Source organism: Heliangelus exortis, chromosome 2, assembly GCF_036169615.1.
Source record: "Heliangelus exortis chromosome 2, bHelExo1.hap1, whole genome shotgun sequence".
NCBI lineage: Eukaryota > Metazoa > Chordata > Aves > Apodiformes > Trochilidae > Heliangelus > Heliangelus exortis.
The window spans coordinates 55,444,560-55,468,127 of NC_092423.1; the positions used below are offsets into that span (position 1 = coordinate 55,444,560).

Sequence of the window (23,568 nt, forward strand, 5' to 3'; positions counted from 1 at the left end):
TGGAATGCCTTGGATTATGTCCTGAAAACAATCTCACCACCACTGAATATAAAATAATTGAAAAAAAGGATTACATAGTGCTGACTAAAGCAAATGTAAAAGCTCTTTTTTGTTTCAGGTTAAATAAATTTTAAAACATTGTCTTTCCATTTATGTATTATAGAATCACAAAACCAATTAAAAATCTTCTGCCAGGTCTTGTTCTCAGAATAGGTTATTCTAAAGACTACAAGGTAGATATTTGGTAGAGGAACCGTAGCAAGGTTCTGTACCAGTAAGCTTGAGAAACAGCCCAGGTGGTTAAGAGGAAGTGCCAGTTGTTCTCATGTCAAGACCCCACCACACTTCAAAAGGGAATACATATTGCAGGAGCTGCTGGAAAAGATGCCATCGGCACTAAATTATAAAACCTGCAAGGACCATTGGGGTGTTATACAAGGGAAAACTTAAAACAGATCTTTAGCTTCTACAGACATAAACCCTCTTCTTGTTAAAATCTCTGAAGTTGATACTAATTTCCAGTCCTTAATCACTCATTAAGAGTTGCGTCTCCATGGATATGCACAGACACAGTCCATATTTTATATATCCCACTTTCTTTAAAACCAATGGTCAGTTTAATTACTTACACTTCTTATCCATGTCTAAGCAAGCAGGATCCTAGAAAATAAACATTAAGATTTTTCTTTATGCTGTTCTTTCTCATTCGACAAGTACTTACTGCATCCTCCAGTCTTGTGCTGTTGAAGGACATTAAGAAGGTGTGTTGGTTTTGATATTTTGGTATTTTCCTAAGTTAGGAAAGAACTTCTCTAATTTAAATGTTGCACAAACATTAAGAGTTTATTTTCATGTGGAAAACATGCTGAGTTACATTTTTTGTCATGTGCCATCTTAATGAGTCTCAAAAACTATTTTCAGAATAGCAATAGTAGAAAATTCCACTTACCATATACATAAAATTTCATGTATTTACAATATATATCTTCTCACACAGTCAGAATATCTTTTAGAATCTACTAAAATTTTTTTCCAGAATAAAATAATCAGTATAAATAAATTAAACACAGACATTCATCATTATGAGAAACATAATGCACATTAAAAAATAAACATAAAAGTTTTGATGAATTGTGCTACACTTGACCACTTAATCACACAACAAATGCATCTTATTTTGACATGCAAAGTCTTGCAATGTGCAAGCACACAGATATATGGAAAATACACCAGTAGCAAACTTGCCTGTGAAAGTAAATATTTAAGAACCTTCCAGATTTTAATAGGATTTAACATAGTATTTACTGTTTAGCCTCTTCTTCTCCATTTCTACTCTAGTCATCATCTTAGAACTGTCACAGTGTCACTCTTCTGAAGAAGTATGGCAACAAATAAGGAAAACCCAAGTCATTACTCAAGCAAAGCATGTGTAGAAGGTGGGGGGAATGAAAGGAACCAAACTAAAGTCTGATAAATTGTGTTTGAATCGTTACCTCTCTCTTCCGTTGTGGAAGAAGCAGGCTGTTTTAATCCCAACTGGAACCCTTCAGGATCAATAGTCCTGCTGTGGGTGTGGCAGAGGGATTCTCTAGTTTCCTAGAATTTTTATGCAGGTGGCAGGAAGGCAATGTCACAGATTTTTTTTTTATCTGCAAAGATAATGGATTTAAGGGCTTCAAGCGAATATAGCATCTGATTATAAAAGTCAGAGCCTTTAGCTGAGTGTATTATAAAACAAAATTAAAAGGAGTTGTACAAATTACAAGTTTTAAAAAATCATAAGCCTAGTCGTTACACATTGTGAAATGCCCTTTGATCTGTGGTTTTAAGTCTTCTCATTTTCTTTTGCTTTTAGTTTCTGAGAATTCAACAGTGTATCATTATATAGTTTTCTTAGAGCATTTTGGTTTTGTGGTAGTTGAAAGCCTCTTATAATCACTTTTCTCCAGGAACTGTGTCCCTCAGTAAAGCCTAAAATAGATTAAGATGTATTAAAATCGTAAGAAGTTAGTGGCAGAAATATTGCTATCTATTGTGAGGGTGTAGGGAAATATGCATTACCTGTGTCTACTGCTAAGTTCCCAAAGAAATCTGCCTTTTCCACAGCTGGTTACTTATTCTTGAGATGGCAAATAAGTCTCAGGAAACAAGAAAGGTGTCATTTAGGCAGCTAGCTGTGGGGAGCACAGGACAGATGACATAAATTTTCAGCATTCAGTGAGAACTGTGTATTACAGGCCTCCTATGTCAGGTGGGAGTTGCTCGTTAGAGGGCAAGGATGAAAGGAAGCTATCTTTCTTTAGCAGTAGGGAGCAGGATGGAAAAACGTGTATATTTGGAGGGTAGTGGAGGAAGGCGGAATAAGGAGAATAACAGGATCTTTTTATAGACATCTGAGGTTGAGTGTTCTTATAAATAGCCTGAGGTGAAACTCATTATTTCAATAGTTATTTTCCTTTCCCCGGTGGAGTTATGGGAATGCTGGAATAAGTATAGCCATGCTAGATTAAGTGTAGGCAAATTGCCTAACTGCCTTCAAGCTTGAGAAACAAACCTGCTCTGAGCTCCATGATATGGTACACTGATAATTAGCACCCTAGCAGGCTCACATGATTTATGTATGAATGCATGATGTGCATGTTTGTGTTTGACTGAACTAGACATGCCTCCAGTGACTAAAAAATAAGCATATAGAAAAATTATGTTGCTAAAACTCAGCGAAGTTGAAATTTTTGTCTTTTACCAGTATTACTGACAGGGAGGGATAAGGAAAAAGTGAAATTTTATTTCCATTTAAAAGGATTTGTAATCTGAGATGTGACTTTATTATACTTTTCATCAAATTGAAACAGAAACATTAGTTTTACACCACCAAATTTTCATCTAAGTTTTATTTAAAAAATCCATTTCCAGATGGTGTCTGTGATATGAAGGCAAGCCATGAATGAAGCAACAGATCTAGGACCATTGCAAAGGTGTTGTTTTATAACATTTTATTTTTTAAGTTGCTTTGTGACAATGATGAAAAAGTGGAACAGGCACATAAACGTAGAGAAAAAAAAATAGGTAGAGTTTTGAGAGCGCACGGTCCTTTGTAAGCATCAATTTAAGAGAGACAACATTGTTTGGGTTTTCAGTAGTTCAGAGGACAAATATATGTAACATTGTCTATTGCAAAGAGATATTTTAGAGAACGTAAAATTAAATTCAGTAAGGCATCAATAGATTTCATTTCATATTCGAATTACTTGTCTTTCTGTTTCCTAATTTTGTTAGCCACTTTCATGCGGTAGTTATATTAAAGAGTAACCTCATTTTAGATAATTTAGGTTTTTTTAGTTTTTTTTTTCTGATTTGTCACTACAGCACCAACTGACAATTCTACAGAATGCTATTTTTTTTAAAAGTTACATCATTTCACAAATAGAGGTATTTCTTGCCACGGTGTCATTTCAAGGGCAGCAGATAGCTCCAAGATGCTCTAAATGCTTAAAATGAATGCTCAGACTTTAAAATAAATAGATTTTTTGTTAAAATAGCTCTTTTTGTTGCTGTGAATTTCAGGGAGAGGAGGGGTTTGCCAGCAGATCCCAAATCCCTTAATAAAATTATTGCTGCTCTGAATGACAATAGGTCCCAACAGTCCTTCACAAATCTCCAGGCCACCAGCATGGGAACAGTTGGCAGCACCTGTGTGTATTCCTGTTGCAATGAAAAAGTTGTGCTTAACTTACAAAGTCACGAGGCCTTTAAGAGTAGTGAAGTAAATGATTTATTACAATTCAGCTTATGACTTGCATTGTTCAATGATTTATCTTCATAAAATACAAGTGACAGCCTCTACAATGCATCAAAATGTTGTTAACCCAAGTAAAGTATGACAAAAAGATAATATGTTTCCATGATTTATTGACTGTGGGTCCTATAATTACAAATTATGTGTATGACAGACCATCTAATGCATAAAATGCAACAAAAAATCTGCAGTGGAAAATTCTTATACCAGGGCTTTTCAAGACACTATCAAAAATAAATTTTACAGTGAAGAGTGAGGTGAAATTGTCTAACAATAAAAATATGTATTTCCAGTATTAACTTATAATAAATGCTGCAGGAAAGAAGAAAAATCTACCAGATATCCATTTCTCTGTTTTCCATTGTGATTTCACTTGTGATCTAAACCAAAATGAAATTATTAAAAGGTGAGTGGATAGAAAATAACATTTGAAGAAATATCTCAATTATCGATAATTACTGAAGTGGCACCTTATTGTTAAGTATAAGATGATGATTTCCAGCAAACATTTAGAAAAAAACCTGTAAATCTCTTAATCCATTCCAGATTTAACAGAATTTATGTCATCTTCCTTTATTTTTTTCCTTGTCTAGTTTATTTCATTTCTCTCCTGTTAGAAGACAGAAAAAAAAATCAGTAGACATAAAGATACTTGTGAAGTAAAAAGCAATAATTAAGTGCTAATGTAACTGTTTGTTGGTAAAGAGCTTAAAAACACTTGTAAAATGTGTATAAGTACTTTACTGTAATAAACTGGACTATTACAACTATTTTATTCTCCCTAACAAAATACTCAAAGTATACCAGAAACCAAATTTACTATCTATGAATAACAAAAAGCAGAAAATACTCTCTTGCCATAGGTATCTTTGCATGTGTATGCATAGGAAAAATCTCTTCAAAATGGCTTTTATGTATACTTTTTTGTAGTAAGGAAGTGATGTCAGCATGTTGCTTTGGGGGCTGACAATGATTATATTGAGGTGAGCATTAGAAATAACGTGATTAAAAGATAATACTCTATGCCAGAGTTGTGATGACCACAAAGTGACAAAATAGGAAATTGATAGGAAAGAAACCAGTAATTTTATATACAAGACAGAGAATGCAGTATTTATAATTTTTCTGGCTATCTCTTCATTGTTTCTAAATGTTCTAGTCCCAATCATGACTTTTCCCATTACACGAATTTTTAAGAGCAGTTTACTGTGAATAAAATTTCAACGGGATTATAAAAATAAGCAGGGTTTTCCTAGGGGGAGGAAAATATTGAGCAAAGATCAAAATTAAAAAGTAGAAGAATGGGCAGTTTGGTTAAATCATTCTTCTTTGAGCTCAAGAGGTAATTTTGAGTGGGTATAGTGTATATAAAGAGAGTTGGGAGTGAATTCTTTTATTATGAAATACAGGAGGGACCGGGTATAGTTAACTGATGAAAGCTACTACCTCTCCACTACAATTTTCATTCCACAGACTTGCAGGTGTGAATGATCCTGAAACTCCCCACCTGATACACTTGCCCATGGATTCAGTATTTCCAAAAAAGTGTTTTACTTAGATCACTGTTGGCGATTACCTCTCCAGTTGTACTAACACCAACTGGATTCTCTGTAGTTTCAGGACAGAGACATATTTGTGTAGATCTTTAAGAAATCTTTTAAGATTACTGTTGAGGCACATGATTTCAAGTTTGTACTGATAATATAACAATTTCAAATCCCTTGATTCCCCTCTTACTAACCAGCAGATGCACAGTTTTTCTCCTGTGCCAGTTTTCCCAGTGTTGCACCAGTCATATTGACAGGGTAGGTCTATTCCTGGCTCTCATCCTTTACAGCCAGTGGATTCAGTCTGGATTTTAATGGTAGCACTTCTAGCACCCAGCATTGCAGCCATGGTCAGCTTTGATCTCAGTGCTGTGAAGAACAATCCATTGTTGTATGGCTGTATTTGTAAGAAGTGCCTTTCCCCTGGCAGATGAGAGCTCAAGTAGTTTTCTAGGAGACTGAGGAAACTTTGCTGATTCAGAGTTCATGTAATGTTGTGGAAAGGAGAAGCAAAACAAGGCAATGTACTTGAAGAACAGATAGTTTTATACCTTTTCAAAGGCTTTGTCATTTAAACTACACACTCCTCTTTGACAGTCTCTAGTGAAAAGTTCAGATGAGAGGAAATGCTGTCCTATTGAAGTGGCAGGGAAACGTTAGGAGCTGAAGATATTTTCAAGTTTCTTTGCTTCTTAGAACTTCTTTTATACTATACTGAAAAGCTGCTTTCATTAGACACTTCCTCCTAAATTAATATATGAAATCTTCTTCTAAAACATAGCAGAATTCATGGACAGAGTCAGAGTACATGTATTCTTAACTTCGAGGTATAACTTGTATTGTCCTAGAGGAGTCTGTGAAAGGAAATATTCAGTCAAATACAAAGCAGTACCAGAATGCTAGCATTTTAATTACAATTTTATCGGTTTTATGATTTTCTTAGAAAACCATTGCCTAAAGTCCAAATATTTGTACCGTGGTTTCCTTTGAGACAGAGTATATTTTGTTTTATTTTGTTTTACTTTATGTATAACTGCTGCTGTGCCCTTTAAAAAAGAAAACATACTGCATGATTTAAAAAAATAGCTTATAAAGTGGATACTTTGAAGCAATAATTTTATTAAGACTTTACTCTGGTTTATTAAGTACTTCACTTGTTTTTTTTTAATTTTCTTTCTGGTTTCAAAGAACATACTCCCTCTTAACAAAAACACAAAATTAATCTTTGCCAGCAAATGCTGCACTAGGCAGATTCCACCTGAACTTCTCCCTTGCATTACGTCTCACATCCCACAAAGTGCTATGGCAGAGCAGTGTTTTACCAGTTTTTCTTTCTGAAGGCTTTCAACAGAAGACAAGTGGATGCTTTCCTTTCAAATCAAGGTCTCTCTGAAATGCTTTCAATATTTTATACCTGGCTATGTCTGCTGTAGCAAGCCATGCAATATAACAGGAGTGGATCTGTGGAGCGGAATAGTTCCTGCTGAGACCTGAAGGTCTGTGCAGCGTCATTTGCACACTTCAGACTGGAGCTTACAGTTTTGGACATTGTTTCATATGAACAATCCTCAGGCTTTGAGACTGATACTAACACGAACCAAGATCCACTATGTGAGATGGTTGTGAGCTTTACAAACTAAAAATTAAACATAGTTTACCTCATAGTTTACCTCTACCTCCATTTCTGTATGTACCTGGTTCATGCACAAAACTTCCTTCTGCTGTGTGGAGGTCACTGCTTTTGTTTGTGGCTAAAGAACTGGTCTAAAGCAAAATGTCACTAACAGGAAAGGTCTCAATCACAGGATGGTTTCAATTGAAGAAAATGTCTTCCTATACATCACTGTTTGCTTCTGGCAGTGGAGTATTCCAAGTTTAAAAATTAAATAACTTACTGTAGCTTGAATTTAATGAAGAATAAATAATGAAGAAAGAATAATTGGTATTTGCCAGATAATATCCCAACTAGTTGGTTTTTTTTTGTGGTGAGGAGCAGTGGTTTAGCTTTTTCTATAGTTAATGCCTTTGCAACAGTGGCGGACGTTCAGCTAAATCCTAGTAAAAAGTGCTATGTTGTGTTTAGAAGAAAAATGCAGAGTTTCTGTATTTATTTGGCGCATATGTACAAATGAAGATCAAGTGATGAAAAGGATTTTTGTATAATAGGATTAAGACATGAAAAGAGCTGCTATGTGAATTTCCTTTCAGAAAAGACATGTACCTGGAGCTTTGTATATCTTTTAAACAGGAGCATAATGAAGTGCTGCAGGTGTTGATTTAAAAGTATTGCCAAATGAAAGTTATTTCCATGTATAGCACAAGTGATAAAGTTTGATCACCTCTTCCCCCCCATCATTCACTTCAAGCTCTCAGTCATGGATTGATGACTGCTAGAAAGACATATTTGGATGCCTGAGACATATTTATGGCCCATTTTGGCAGACCAATTAAGACGGGCATGGCTTTTATCTCCTTGAGTGATCTACTAAAGCATGATAAAAATATTCTTGTTAACTCAGGACTATCACTAGGAATCTTATCTCAAGGATTTAAAGGAAGATTTCCTTGGTGAAGGAAGATTGGGTTGGAGATCATTTAGGTGTACTGTACACCACAAATTAATGGACCCTAATGTGTCTAAGAGTGCTGAGGGGGCTGTAGATTCTATTGCTAAGCATCATCTTTGAAAGGTTATGGAGAACAGGAAAGTGGTTAAGGACTGGAGGAAAGCCAGCATCACTCTGCTTTTCAAAAAGGGCAAGAAGAAGGACACAGGAAACTACAGGCCAGTCAGCCTCACCTCCATCCCTAGAAAGATGTCCTTTCTAAGTATCTGGTTTAAGAGGTTATTAGGAGTAGTCAACATAGATTCACCATGGGGTGAATCATCATGCTTGAACCATCTGATAGCTCTCTATGATCACATGACTGGATGGGTAGATAAGTGGAGAGCACTGGGCATATCTTGGACAGAACTGCTCTGGACCAGTTTACTCCTGAAGGACTATACCTCGTGGGAAGGACCATACCTCGTGGGAAGGACCCCATGTTGGAGTCAGGGGACACTGTAAGGAATTCTCCCTGAGGAAGAAGGAGCAGAAGAAAACAATGTGTGAAGAACAGAACATAAATTCCATTCCCTGTGCCACTGGGGTGGGGGAGAACTGTATTTCACCCCATTTATTAGTTTTCATTAAAAGACAGAACAAAAACAATCATTATAAACCTGACCATTATTTTCTGGGTTTATGTTCCATTTCATTGAAATGATCAGTAGCTGACCCTCTTACAAGAACAGCTTTTAATGTTCTAGAGTCTGCAGCATTTGGGTTGTATATAATTGCTGTATTTCCAGTGTATTGCACAGCACTGTTAACTGTGGAAATAGGAAAACTTCCTGGTTTTTTTGTTTCATTAAAAAAAAAATTACATCCTACATATACAAGCATAGAGGTATAATTAAAGCTAAATGTTCATCCTTTTCTTCGAGCATTAGCTTGCACAGAAAACTCAGTACAAATTTACTGTCATACTGCAAAGCTCCATGCAGATATATGTAGCTAAGAAAAAGACAGCCTTAACTCCTGGTCATTTTATAGTCAGTAAACATAAGACTTCTTATAGCAGAAATGTATGATCTCTATGACATGAACAATGCCAATTTGTAGGGGCAAGTATTTTTAATACAGGCAAAATACCACCACTTCTCCTATTGTTCCTCTAGCAGCCAGCTGACAGACAGTGGTGTGCCCCTCTTGGCATATTTTGCTAAATGCTGTGTACATAGAAATAATGCATGGAATTTGTCTTTGCTTGAAATCTGCAGCTATCCTCATGCCCTGATTTCCACTTGGTCTGCTCAGCAGATCCAAGTGCTTTGCTGATCCACTTTTCCTCCACCTGCTTCTTGCCTTGCATCATTGCAATGCTTGTTTTTTCAGCTGAGATTTAGGTGTTGCCCCTTCAGTGCACAGAGGGAGAGCATACCATACATACTAGCTAGAAGAAACAGTGCACTCCTTAGGCTAGCATAGTGCACACCATTTTCACTTGTTAGTTCATCAGACAGCATCACCTGTTCTATGCTTTAAGAATGTTTGGAGACTTTCCAAGATGTGTAGAAATGCACGTTGAGATAGAGAAATAGTTCTGCAACCCCATAAAAGTATGTGGAGGGACTTCACAAATTGCTTATAAAAGCTTAGCTGAGCTTTTTTATCTTTTTTTACATTTCACGCTTCATAACAGAGGAAGCTGAATGCTCTGATAAGGATTAATCAGTGAATAAATCATGCAGAACTAACTAGTGATATAGTCTGATGTGTGAGATTGTCTCTTTAACTGGTATACATGGTTCCAGTCCTGGCTTTATTGTTACTTAAAACGTCATGCAAGAACATGGGTCTTGTGATACTGACTTATTTAATGTATACAAAGCAGACTAAAGTATGCAGTAAAAAATAGAGAATAAAACAAATATTTCGCATTTTGTGCAATATTAAATTTAAAACATTTTTTATCATTGCTACTATCTGTTAATTCTTTTATGAAAGAATAACTTCAGTAGGTAAGGATGGCGGACTAAGGCTTATTAGCTGAAAATTAGCTGAAATACAATGATCTGTTAGCTTCATGCCATAATTGTCTGTCTTAAGCTCCATCAGTTGTGGCGGGTCAGCCTCGGTCAAGGGGCAGGCACCTACCCAGCCACTCTCTTGTACTACTCCTCAACAGGACAAAGGGAGAAAATAAGTCTTAGAATCTCAGATCATGAAATGAGTTAAAAGATTGAAGATCACATACCAGTTATGGTTGCATACAAAACAGATGACTTTTGGGAGATTAATTTAATTTATTACAGATTAAAATAGAAACAATGTGTGCTCTCCACATATTGCAGCTCCCTCAGGAGGTACTCACCTGCTCCTCGGCCCTCTCCAGGGGAACCTCTTCAGGGAGGGGGAAGGTGCAGCCCCTCATCCTTCTCCTCCTGCTATCTCCTCAGGGCTTACAGGGCTATTTCTCATGCTTTCTTTCTCACCTCTCATGGCCAGGCAGCTTCTGCCCTTTCTCAGTTGCTTTTTCCACAAGGTGCCCAGCCATGGCTAAGGGCTGGGCTGTGCCCTGTGGAGGGGCCATCGGAGCTGGGTGGAACCTGCTCCAATGTCCAGCTTGGGGCAGCACCTGCCTGGTCTCAGAGAGACCACAGACCCCTCTGGCAACATGAGAACACCTGCACCATGTAATTTTTTTGTTTCTGTTTATATCTATGTTTAAATTAGGCAGAAGGTTTTGTCTGTTTGCTGAATGATCTAAAAAAAAAAATAAATTATCAAAGCACAAAAAGACAAGGCTCTGAAAATTACAGCTATGAAAGCTAGAGAGACATTTACCATCTAAGTGAATCAGATGGCACTGCAAATTCAACTCAGGAGACAGAAGACCAGTGACATTTCAGATGCTCATAGAAGGTTAGCATGTTCAGGAAAACCCACTGGAGGTGTGATGTCATATTTCTACATGCAATCTCCACAGGAGCAAAACCTTTATTTTCAAAATCTTTTAATGTAATGCAAACGGTGGTGCAAGCTAGGCTGACACTTTTTTGCTAATACCCTCTTGTTTCTTAATTATTACTCCCCTGTCCAGAGAGTGCTTTAGACATATCTCCTTCTGGACTTCTAGGCAAACAGGCCCATGCCACTGTTTTTTCCCCTCATGCTTTAAATAGCCTAGTTTTAATTTTGTCCAGAAGTCTCTAATCTTTGTTACTCAGTTTAAGGCAATACGTTGGTATTTTACCTTGGTAAAAATTGATACAGATTTTTTAAATGACAGGTCATCTCAAGCTATAAATTCGGTATTGTGGGTATGTTCTCATAAACTGCAGTTACAGAATCACCCACTGCAACTATTGTCTTGTAACTCTTTTAGAAGATGTAGTTAATTTTCCTTTCTAAGTTTATTATCAGAAGAAATTAATTTTATCTGGGCTTTAAGTATGTGTTTTTCTCGTTCTTCTTTGTTGTGTAATGAAAAAAAAAGAGGGCAAAAAGCAGGTAGAAAACTTTCCTAATGTTTCTTATATAAATTCTTTCATTTATTCTTATACAAGGTTGAACAAGTTTTAGTAAAAACATTTCTTACTGGTATGTTTTTTTTAAAATACTTCTCCCACGGGTCCAGAGGTATCCAGAGTTGATGTTGATTAGAATCCCCAAGTCCACCAGTGCAGCCACTGATAAAAACGCCTGTTTCACTTAGTAACCATGGTTGAGACATAGCAGATTGAACAACTAGAGCACACCTCTGCCCACTTTTCTTTCCAGTCCTTTTCTCTACCAGACCCTAGGCCATATGCAGACACTATCTGTCTCCTTTCTTTCCACCAATCCCTTTCAAAATGCTAATGAGGATTTTGGGGGGGGGAGTTTGCAAAGGTGACTTGGCACTGGCTCACTTTGGAGCAGCCTAAGTGGGTTCCTCCATCTGGTCTCACATCTGTTTACAAAAGTGTTTGAATCCAGGTTGGTTGGGGCCTTGAGCAACTTGGTCTAGTGGAAGGTGTCCCTGCCCATAGAAGGGGGTTGGAATTATATGATCTTTAAAGTCCCTTCCGACCCAAACCATCCGATGAACCTATACTTAACTTGCTGACCAACCATAACCTGCCTTCATGGTAACTACCACAACAAGGTAGTAACAGTTTTGTTGTTCTTCAATGGCAGACAAACTGGTTTCCTTTCAGATGCTGGATACAGTCAGAAGTATGTAAATAGGGTTTAAAAAAAATACCTGAATGAATCTATAGATCCGCCTGCTTCACGACTGTCAGTATTGGGTGTATGCTACTAAGACTGCAGGTTTGGCAGACATTTGCTGGTTTGCAGTGCCTCTGTGATGTCTTCATCTTCTGTGAATTGGCTATGAACCCACCTTCCATGTGAGCCTTTCCCCCTCCTATTTATTCTTTCCCTTTTTTTTTTAAATACCTAGCTTTTGATAAAGGCAGTAATCACAAGCATAATCTGTCCTTTCAGCTTTTTGTTGACTATAGCTGAATGGATTAATCAGGTTTTTTTCCCTTTTTTACCTCATCATAGAATAAATTAAGATATATTATTTGTGAAACGTTGAATATGGCCTCTTGATGGGAAAACTGACTGATAACATCTGAAGTCTGAGACATTACAGCTGGCAGCACGAACACTTCAGTAGTTCCAAGACTTAAATTTATGAACTAATAGTAGTTTTTGGTAAATGATACTTTAGGAAAAATTACATGTTATTAAACTTACATTGTTTTCTTTCTTCAATGGCCTTCATTAAACGTTACAAAATGAGCATGGAAGAGAGACACAAAAAAACACTTAATGACAAGAAATACAAGTAAAATGTTTCAATGTTTTCTGTTTTTTATAGGCTCTGGTCTCAGCGATGGGCAGTGGCATGAAGTCCGATTCCTAGCTAAGGAAAATTTTGCTGTCCTCACCATTGATGGCGATGAAGCTTCAGCTGTTCGAACAAACAGCCCTCTACAAGTTAAAACTGGAGTGGAATATTTCTTTGGAGGTAAAAAAAAATGTATCAAAACAAATATCTGCTTACAGTGCTGTCATTTTTAATTTAAACAATGAGTGATATGGAGCTTAGAATGCAATTCACTTATATACATTGTGATATAGCTAAAATGGCAAGGTGCTACTCATCGAAAAGCTAAGTGGTTTCTCTTTCAAGAATCATTTTATGGTTCATCCTTGGAAATGAGACCCTTAGTTCTCTAGAATAGTTAATTGAACTTGGAATGATTTCCCAAATCTGCTCTGAATGTTTCAGAGACCATATTCTGTAAGGGCAAATATTCATTAGTAGGTTAATCAAATGGCACTGAGATGAGAGAAAAACTTATCTTTTTAGGTTTACAGTCCTGAATACAAAAACATTGTTCAGGATAGGTGTTACTCTCCTCTTACTCTTAGTCTCCGATGTTATCATTTATAAAAATCAAGGCCAGCAAAAAAAGGCCAAACAGAGGCCATCAAAACTGTTGAATTTTAAAAATATATATTATATATGTCTATGTTAAAAAGCCTATTTAGAATACCAGAATATTTTTTATACACTACTATTTTATAGGTTAAGGTTATTAAGTTTTTTTTTAACTCAAGCATGAATATTACTTTTTATACTGCTAGGCAAAATTTTTCAAAAACATCCAATTCAGCAATGACCAGCAATATTTATGCAAGCAGAATTCTGAGTGACCTCATACCTAAGAAAGAACTATAAGTTACTTTTAAGAAATGTCCCTCACGTTGCACATGAAGGCTTTAGACAGAGTGAACAAATTTTAAAAGAATTAAAAAGTGTTGAAAATAGATTTTGTTGAACACAGGTTCATAACTAATCAAAATAAAATCTAAATGGAATATTATAAGTTGCCATAACATTACTCTAGTGATAGGAATGTTAGCGGCATATGAAGTACACTAAGTAGAAAGGGAAAAAAAATTCTTACAAGGTTGTTAGCATTTTATTATGTCTTATTGGTCACAAAAGTTAAACTTTCTATTGCTGCAACATGCATTTTTTCCAGTGTTCTTAATTCAGAAAATATACTGAATAGTTTCTTTAGTATATTAAACAAGAATTCTAGCATAGCCAGTTACTGCATTATAAAGCCTAATCTATTTTATAGTCACAACATAGAACCTTTAATTTGTCAGCACATTCTGAACATGAAGTTAATATGGCCCAAAGAGGGAAAAATGAAAATAAAAAACACACTTAATCCATTCAGCGGATTCATTCCATTCAGTTCTATTAGGTTTTATACACAATTTTTACATTTTTGGAGTGAAATTGATAAGTTTCTCCTTTAATATCTTTTACCTTTAGTCTTTCGTTGTGAGGGATACATTGTCTGGTTTCAGGTAGTTCTTATACCTTTTCTCGGTCAAAAGTAGTTTGATTTGTTGTCATTTCATATATATTCCGAAGTCGGCTTGACTTCTAATTTTTTATCTGTATTTTGTAATTCCAGCATTCTTCCATAAAAAGAAATAGGCATGTGTTCTGGAGGCTTATGAAAATCAGTCATGAGGTCCCTGAAGTGTCATTCCCAGATCTGTTCACTGAAATACCCTTTGGCATACAATATGTTTTGTGTTTTTCTGTTTTTCCTTAGCGTTTATAACCTGAAAAGTCTTCTAAATGTATACGAAAATGATAGTAGTGTCGTAGCATTTGTGTCCAGTTTTATTTCAAAATAAGAAGTCTGCTTTTTCAACACTGTACTTTTGCATTTTAATTGTCTCAAATTGTGAATCTGAGGAAGATTGTTTTCTGTTTTGGATCAGAGCAACCGACTTGTTTGAGTATGCTCCTACATAAAGGATGGGGGTAGTCTGGAGAGGGTCCAGAGAAGGACCACAAGGGTGATAAAAAAAAAAAAATTGATTAAAAATATTTCTATTATTAAGATAGAAATATATATCAAAGGTGTCGAATGATCACTTCTAAAGAGAGTAATACGGTATGCATCCCATCTCAGTGCTATTTTTCTTGACCTTACAAAATACTGGATTTGTTCATAGAGTTTGTACAGCATTTCTATAAGGCTCTGAACATGCATGCTCTTCTGATTTAAATTTTCTTATGTCATCTGTGAAAGAGATGCCACATGTATGTGTCTTGGTCTCCAAACTTGCCCTTTTCCTGATTTCAAAATAAAGTCTTATGAAGAGAGACAAGGCGCTGGGGCTGTTCTGCCTGGAGAAGAGGAGGCAGAAGGGTGACCTTATTGCGCTCTACAACTACCTGAAAGGAGAGTGTAGAGAGGCAGGCCTTCTCCAAACATGATGATTCTATGATTCTGTGACTCTTAAGTATTCTGGTCTCCTGGGGGTCAATACAGCAAATCTGTACTATAAGAAATGGTGTTGTCTTTGCTGAAGGAAAAAAATTGTGTTGTGTTTCAGCAATCTACTATGATATTTTCTCAAAGATATATTTTAAAATTTAAGGAGAAGACTAATTACAATATAAATTAAATATATAAATACTTCCACAAAGTAGTAAGGCAAACACTAGATAGGCCTTTCCTATGAAAATAATTACAGTTTTACTGTAAGTATCACATATTTAAATATGAATTTTTGAGTCACTGTCTATTTTTCAGAAAAAATGTTATTTTTTGCGTATTGTTTTCATACCTTTGCACTAGCAATATCTCATAATACTAGTTTTGTAAAAATATATATAATCTATCAAAATTGTAAATGGATTAAAGCTTGAGTGGATAAGGACATCATTACTAAGACAAATGTAATTATAAAATGCTCCAGACAAATTAGAAGTACTAAGATCACTTTTACACAGATAGGTTTGCAGTGATGTCTGAAAAAGTCTTCACAGTGTTTTGTTTAGAACTTGATTATGGCTCGGTCTGGTACAATTCCATAAATAATAGGGTGGTTGTGCATTTATTCCTTGCATTAGAAATTTCAGCACAGGAAGAAACTGGCCTATGAATCAGAGTACTCCCTCCCTTTGCGCTTTCAAAAGAGTAACTTTAGGGCCAGATGAACACTGAAGGCATTAACCAGTGAACAGTTATTTTGCTGGGAATGGTACTCCCAAAGGGCAGACAGCAATGAGGTTTTATTCAAGCCTAAAGATATGTTAAAATGAGGTGTTTCTGTAGATTGTGTGTCTGTATGTGGGAGGGTGGATGCTAATTGCTTAATACCCTTCTCGATAACTATTTTATCCCCAGTGTTTTTTATTTTCCTTCTCTTTCTTTTCATGAATTTGGGTTTCTGGAAAGAAGTGAGCTTCCTTTCCCCTCTAAGCTCTAGAAAATTATGTTTGTCATTTCCAATTATCTGCATAAAACAAAAAAGCAGAACAGAGAAAGTGAATTACAGAGTGAAAATGAGTCCATTAACCTCATTTGCACTGTTGGAGATAAGGGGCTTCTTGTGAGGCATGCTAAGTTTGTATCAAAACACCGAATTGCTGCCTAGTGCACAGAGGAAATAACTTGATTAGAGACCTAATTTTGACTTGTTTGTATTTCACTTCTTTCATTATATGTACTTTCACGTTCCTTTTCACTGACTTATGGATGAGGGAGTTTTTAGTATGAGTAACATATCTTCCTAGAGAACAAAGGTGTGTAGTGAGCATCTGTCAATCCACTGTGTGCTGCTTTTTCTGACAAGCAAAGATGAATGGATTACATAGTAAGTTTCCTAGAGACACCAGTCTAGGGCCCATAGAAAGTCATTGCTTTCTGTATGACTGTACAAAACACACTCTGTATTGAATCTTTTTTCATGGAGTAAAATAGTTTTGTTTCTAAAAGTTGTGCTTGTCTAAAATCCTGTAGAGTTGGAGGTGATGGAAGGAGAAGGGAAGAAGAAGTCAAGAAAAAGAAAAAAATACCTTCCTCTATTCACATGTACTGGGCTCTTCTGTGTGTTTTCTTCCTTTCTTAAAACCTGTCAACTGTAACCAAAGCCTTTGACTAGTGTACCTACATTTTTAATCAAATTATCCATTTCTATAACTGTGTGAGTTGGTCATTAAGAGCTGTTTTAGTAATGGTAAGAATTCTTAGGTTGTCTTTGGAATTTCAAAAGACTACCATAACTTCAAGTATTATCAGTTAGAAAGCAAGAATGAGATTTTTTTTTTTTTCGTAGCTCAAATTCAAATTTGTTTAGCAAAACTGAAGTTGCTGAAGTTGTGTTATTAGCTGTTACTTGACAAATGAACAAGACCCAAACAATGGCAACTTCACAAGATTATGTGTCACCTAATAAAGGAAATTAAACTCCTTACTGACTTCAGTTCTTTCAGTCCTGAGACTTCTCACATCTCAGTAAGTATCAATGATGTTCTGTATTACTGTTACTGCATGCCATGTTGATAATTTTTTTAATGTGCCAGGGCTTCACTTTTAGTGGCCACTTCTTTATTTTGCCTGTATGACCACAAGACTGGATGGTCAAATTTACATTTCTTGTGGAAACGATGCTTTTAGTGTGATTTTCTATCTTTCTCCTCATGATCTCAGATCTACTGTACACTGAAATATAAATCCATGGGGAGAACATAAAACAAATTAAAATAAATCAGTATATATATTATTTTTTTGGTAACTTGAGCATTTATCTTCAGGAATCCTCCCAGGTCAGAGCTACAGAAATATTAATAAACTCAAGAACTGGAAATAAAAGAATTACAATGGTAGTAGTTTTCAGTAAACCTCATGCTTTGGATTATTACATCTAGAATGTCTGTGAGTTGGTAGTTGAGTGTGCAGGCATGCAGAATGTGTAAGCCTGAGCAAAGCAAGGAAGTGCTTATGGAGTAAGTAGAAAAAAGAAAAAAAGAAAAAAACCCAACAATTATAGGCATATAATCCTCTCTCTGCTATTTAATACATGATTCAAGTTCTTTATTATCTTGTCTGGTGTCTTTCACTATGAACAATGAAACACAGCTGAATGCACACTTCTTTTATACAGGTGACAGAACTGAAGGGACTCAGTCAACATTGCCCATTAACTTAGGTATTTTATGGGTGTTTTTGGTAATGTTTAAAATATTGTTTATTTCATTGAGATAATTTAGAAAAATAAGAACACATGAAATAATGGTAGTATTCTGTGTTTTATGTTCAGTAATATCAGTAGTATTGTTGTTGGTGTCATAATACATCAATCTACCAACATGTTACATGAAAGAGTATAGAAGCAGAAATGCTGGAGATAGATTGATCTGTTGAAGAAAAACAAGTGCAGCCAAAAAGCTGATACTTTGTGCAAGCAAATAAAAGATCAAATGTATGATAATGTGAGTTCAGGAGTGGATATATGACAGCATGAGTCTTGCTGGAATTACTTCTGGTTTTGAACAAAAGCCTATTAGATATGAGAAATGTCTGTCCGGTGAAAAATAAATGAAGTTTTGAGATGTGCTCTCTTTGTTATACAACATAAATCTCTTGTTAAGCTGAAGATGTTAGCCACAGGTTATGTATCTAGAAGTTTCTCAAAAAAATAAATAAATAAGAAGGAACTGCTTTATTTTCATGCAAGAAGTAAAGCAAATTTCCGTGTGCAGTAGGTAAAGAACAATAAATCCTCCAATATGCTTTTTTGTCTCTTATTGCCATTTAAAACCAAGGAGGCACAGAGTGTGATGAAGAATAGCTATTGGAGTAATGTGCATGGACATGGGAAGGAGTTAATTGATCTAAAGGAATTCTATGGTCTGTAATTCTGTGTTTATATGATTTTTTCCTTCTACATAAATACAGTAGTCAAATTGTTGCCTGAGTCTCAGCAGGAAGCAGATTTTATCAAGTCTCTGAATATTACAACAAATTAACTTAACTTAAAAATAGAGGAAATTCCCTATATGGTATGGCTCTTGACTCCAAAGGGCTTGTGAAAATTCATAACATTTCTAGTAAAGAGAAACTTTGGTGAAGACCCAGAAGAGAGCTTTTGGAGATACACTCAAAGTTGACGGTTATATCCTATATGTACATCTTGCTAATGCTTTAGTAGGTCAAGTTACAAAGTCGTTTGTACCAGTAGGAGAAAAAGATACCTGCAGGAGGGGAAGGTAAGGTGTTTCTACAAGCAGTGAATGTAGTCTTTGATGGAATTACAAATCACAAATTTGTTTGTGTGAGTGTGTTGAACTCTGCTGTGGAAAACAATCACATACTCTTCCCCAGTGTTTGAAAATTGTGATACTTCTAAGTAGTGGAGAATGCTAATTATACTGGAATAGTGGTTCTATCAACCTTTTTTTCTGAGAATTTCCTGGCCCTGGCTCTAGGTGTCTGAATATGCTTATTGCTCACAGCCTCAGTTCAACAACAAAAAAGATAAAATCTTGGTGCCATCAAAAGATTATACTGCTTTAAGAGGCTTTTCAAATCTGGTGGATTTGAACTGGTGGAGCAACTTTACTGGTGTTTGTCAGTGGATTTTCCATAGATGTTAACGTATCTATGATTTCCCTCTTTAAAATAATAGAATTTGCCTTCTCCTTCCCCTTCTCCTCTTTTACCTCCTCAAAATGTAACCCAAATTTTCAGTTGCTTTTCAATGCTTTAAGTATGAAAATGAGCACCTATAAATATTGCAAACAACACAAAGCAAGAAGATACCTATCTGCCATGGATTTTGGTGGTCGTCAAAACACTGACTCACATGCTTCAGGAAGTCGACCCATCTATATATAATTGACATATTAATAACTTTGGAAATCTGGCTTCATGAGACATAAATGCATAATGAAAAAAAAAAAGAAAATGAGACTATGTTTCAGAACTCACCAAACTATGGTGTTTGTCAAAGTGGAGGTAGATTAAAAATACAGTTATTTAGATAAGAGGCCTTCCTGTCTCACATAGTCTGAGCTGAGAAAGGTACTCTGCACAGATTGCAAATACTGTTTCATATAGGAAACCTGCCTGGAGCTTCAGTTGAATTTATAATTACTGTCTGATGCATCTACTATCTAAGCAAACTGCAGGTAACTCTTTGAGCCTATGACAGGCAGTCAATTAAATCCTTGCCTTCAGTCCCAGGTTATTATTGCTTTTCATTGAAGCTAACAAATTCCACGATATTAAAGTGGCCATCTCCCACTAACAGGAACACTTACTAGTGCCGCTTTTGTAAACCATGACAGAGATTTTAAGGGCTTTTATCTTTCAAAAGGAAGAACTTTATTAAATCTCATAGTCAGTGGCTTAAAGCTGATTTATCTGCTTAAATTGACAAAACCAAACTACAAAGCTGGAACAGAATGGGAAAAGCCTCTTATCAAAGTATTGCTCTAACGCTTTGTAGTGGGAAGTAACAAGTTGGAGATGCAGATCATGAAATGCTTATGGCAACTGTCTTATTTCCCAGTTTAAGGGCATTAAATTACCTTGTCAGTGTCCAAGTGCAGTCCTGAATAGAGCACAGAATGCAGAACTGAATATTAATGTTGATGATCTCTTTAGGAGGGAATTGAGCGTTAGCCAGCAAACTGCTAGACAGGTAATGCAATCTTATCAAAGACACAATCATTCCATTTATTCAGTGGATGGCCACAGTCCATTTTCTTTTACTTTTACTTTTTCATTAGCATATATACTAACCATAGTGCTGTTAAAAAAATCCTGTGTTTATGAAGGAAGAGAAGAAATACGACACTTCTGAGGGATGATGGTCTCTGTCAAGTTTGTATTGTAAAATGGAGAAAAGTAAAACTAGATCTGTTGCCATGGCAATAAAAGGTACTCTTAGTCTCTTTTAGTTCGTTGCCCCTGTTACCAAATGTATGTGCAACTTCAATGATTTTGAGAAACGATTTTTCAGACTTTCTGCTTCTGGACTGAGAACTGCATGCTTACCATTTTATCTTGTCCAGCAGTCCAAGTGAGATTATACACTGTGACTAGTAATATACAATGGCTGAAAATCCCTCAGTAAACAAATATAAATAAATAAATATAAAATATAAATAAAAATATATAAATATATGTAAAATATATAAATACAAATATAAATAAAAATATAAATAAGAATATAAATAAATATAAAGAAAAATAAATAAATATAAATAAGAACAAGCTAAATATTGTTGCATCATAACAGTGTATGTGATTATTATGTGTTCATGCAGGAAAGATCTTACTTTAATCTATAGCAAAAGAAGTATTCTCTAGATGGCAGTAAGGATCACTAAGGAAGACATATAAATATACACGCAATTAGAAATTTATGATGCCTGGAAACCATATAAGCCTTCCAAAACAAGGACATACAATTTTAAATGCCTTTACAAATCTAGCAGACAAAACTTATATTTCAAACAGTGTATTTCTTAATGAAAACTTTTCCTTCTTTTTAACACTTTGTAAATATTTCACAACACCTCAAAAATAAAAAAATGACAAATCTATGTTTTAATTAGTCACCCTCAAATATGACTTTTAATCTTTCATATGTAACTGAACTGTACACCAGATAATAAACTAGGTAGGAGTCACATACGGTGATGTACTGAACCCTCTCAAAATAACAAGCTTTATTTCAACCAGGGTAGACTTTTAGGTGGATAAAAGATTGGACTTGGTGATCTTAAAGGTCTTTTCCGAACATGACAATTCTGAGCTTCTGTTATTCGAACATATACAAGAGTTTCAAAAGAGTAAAATAATGGGAAGTTCCTAGGATGAGATTAAACAAAATTCTACTGCAAAAGTGCCATGGACATCCTCAGTGACTTAAGAACTAATTAATCATTTCACTAATTTCACTAATGAAGTTCAGTAATATTTTGTTATAATAAGTAAATTCAAGAATTGAATCATCTCCTTTATGAATATGTGCTGAATTTTTTTCCTGAGGAAAACATTTTTACATTTGTGTATTCTGATAAATTTTTAGGGTTTCACTTTAATAAATTCCAATCTTATTTCAAGACTTCTTTAAAAGGGCATTTGTGGGTCATTTTGGATTTATAAGAGAATGACAAAATGCAAATAAAATTTTCAGCTGTTGTTATTGATATCGATTTTATTACAAATTAATCATCTTATGAGCTTGGGATAAAGATGACACATCCAGGGATATGCTGGAATGCACTGAAATGAATACTCTTCAAAGATTAATATGCCTGAATCTTCCTGCTTATTAGTATATTTTTGACAAGCAGTTAATTTTCAGAGATTATAGATTCATTTGTATAATAAAATATCTAATAATATAAAAACGGTACTGTGTTCAAGAATGAAATAATTTTAGGTAAGCAGAAAATAGCATTACTTTTCATGGCACTAATAGACAGGGAAAAAAATTTTTAACTGAGGGAAGGCTAAGTTTTTAAACTAAATAAGAATACAGTATTGTCTGGTTTATAATTTCTTGGTAGTTGCTTCTGTCTCCAAAATACCAGGAGGAAAAGGAATATACTTCCATATTTCAGGATTATTATTTCATAACAAACAAAACATAGATTCATAGAATGGCTAGGGTTAAAAGGACCTTAAAGGTCCAACTCCCCTGCCATGGGCAGGAACACCACCCACTAGAGTAGCTTGCTCAAAGCCCCATCCAACCTGGCCTTGAACATTTCCACCCACAGCTTGCTGGGCCATCTGTTCCAGTGTCTCACTGATCTCATACTAAAGAATTTCTTCCTAATGTCTAACCTAAATCTTCTTCCAGTTTGAAGCCATTACTCCTTGTCCTATCACTACATGTCCTTGTAAAAAGGCCCTCCCCAGCTTTCCTGAAGGTCCTTCAAGTTACTGGAAAGTCTCTGTAAGGTCTCTGTAAAACCTTCTCTCAGGTCGAACAAGCACAAATTTCTCAGCCTGTCTAAACGAGACTTTGTACAGCCCTTTGATTATCCTCATGGCCACCCCCTCTGGATTCACTCCAATAGGTCCATATCCTTCCTGTATTTGGGGGCTTCAGAACTGGGCAAAGCTCTCATGTGTCTCATGTCTCATTACATGTGTTTCATGAGTTCTCATAGGACACCCCCCCCCAGATGTCATCTTCTGAGACTAGATGGGAGAATCACCCCCCTGGACCTGCTGGCCACACTTCTTTTTATGTAGCCCAGTATACAAGTGCACATTGCTGGCTCTTGTTGAACTTCTCAACAACAAACACCCCAAGTCCTCAGGGCTCTTCTAAATCTGTTCTCCTAACGACCTGTATTTGTGCTTGGGATTGCTCTGACTCAGGCGCAGGACCTTCCAGTTGGTGCTACCGAACTTCATGCATTTAGCATAGGTACACCTCTCAAGCCTGTGAGGGTTCCTGAAAGGTTGCATGCCTTCCCTCCAGCACATCAACCACAACACTTAACTGTCCTCAGCAAACTTGCTGATGGTATGCTCAATCCCACTGTCCATGTCACTAATGAAAATGTTAAATAGAACCCGTCCAGGTACCAGCCACTGAGGAGCATCACACCTTGCTGTTCTCCGTTTTGACATTGAGCCATTCACCACTACTGTTTGAGTGTCACCATACATCAAATTCTTTATCCACCAAGTGGTCCATCCATCTAATCCATATGTTCCCAATTTGGAGACCAGGATGTCATGTGGAACAGTGTCCAGCACTTTGCCTAAGTCCAGGTAGGTGACATTAGTTGCTCTCACCTTGTCCACCGATGTTGTGACCC

At 35.9% G+C, this 23,568-nt stretch overlaps 1 protein-coding gene across 1 annotated transcript in view; it reads left to right on the plus strand.

Moving 5' to 3' along the window:
- The window catches only part of CNTNAP2 (contactin associated protein 2), an 830,415-nt gene that overhangs the window by 476,279 nt on the left and 330,568 nt on the right, over positions 1–23,568 (plus strand). Inside the window, exon 9 of the mRNA XM_071736230.1 lies at positions 12,766–12,915. Coding sequence (XP_071592331.1) covers positions 12,766–12,915 — 150 coding nt within the window. The remainder of the gene's footprint in view (positions 1–12,765; positions 12,916–23,568) is intronic.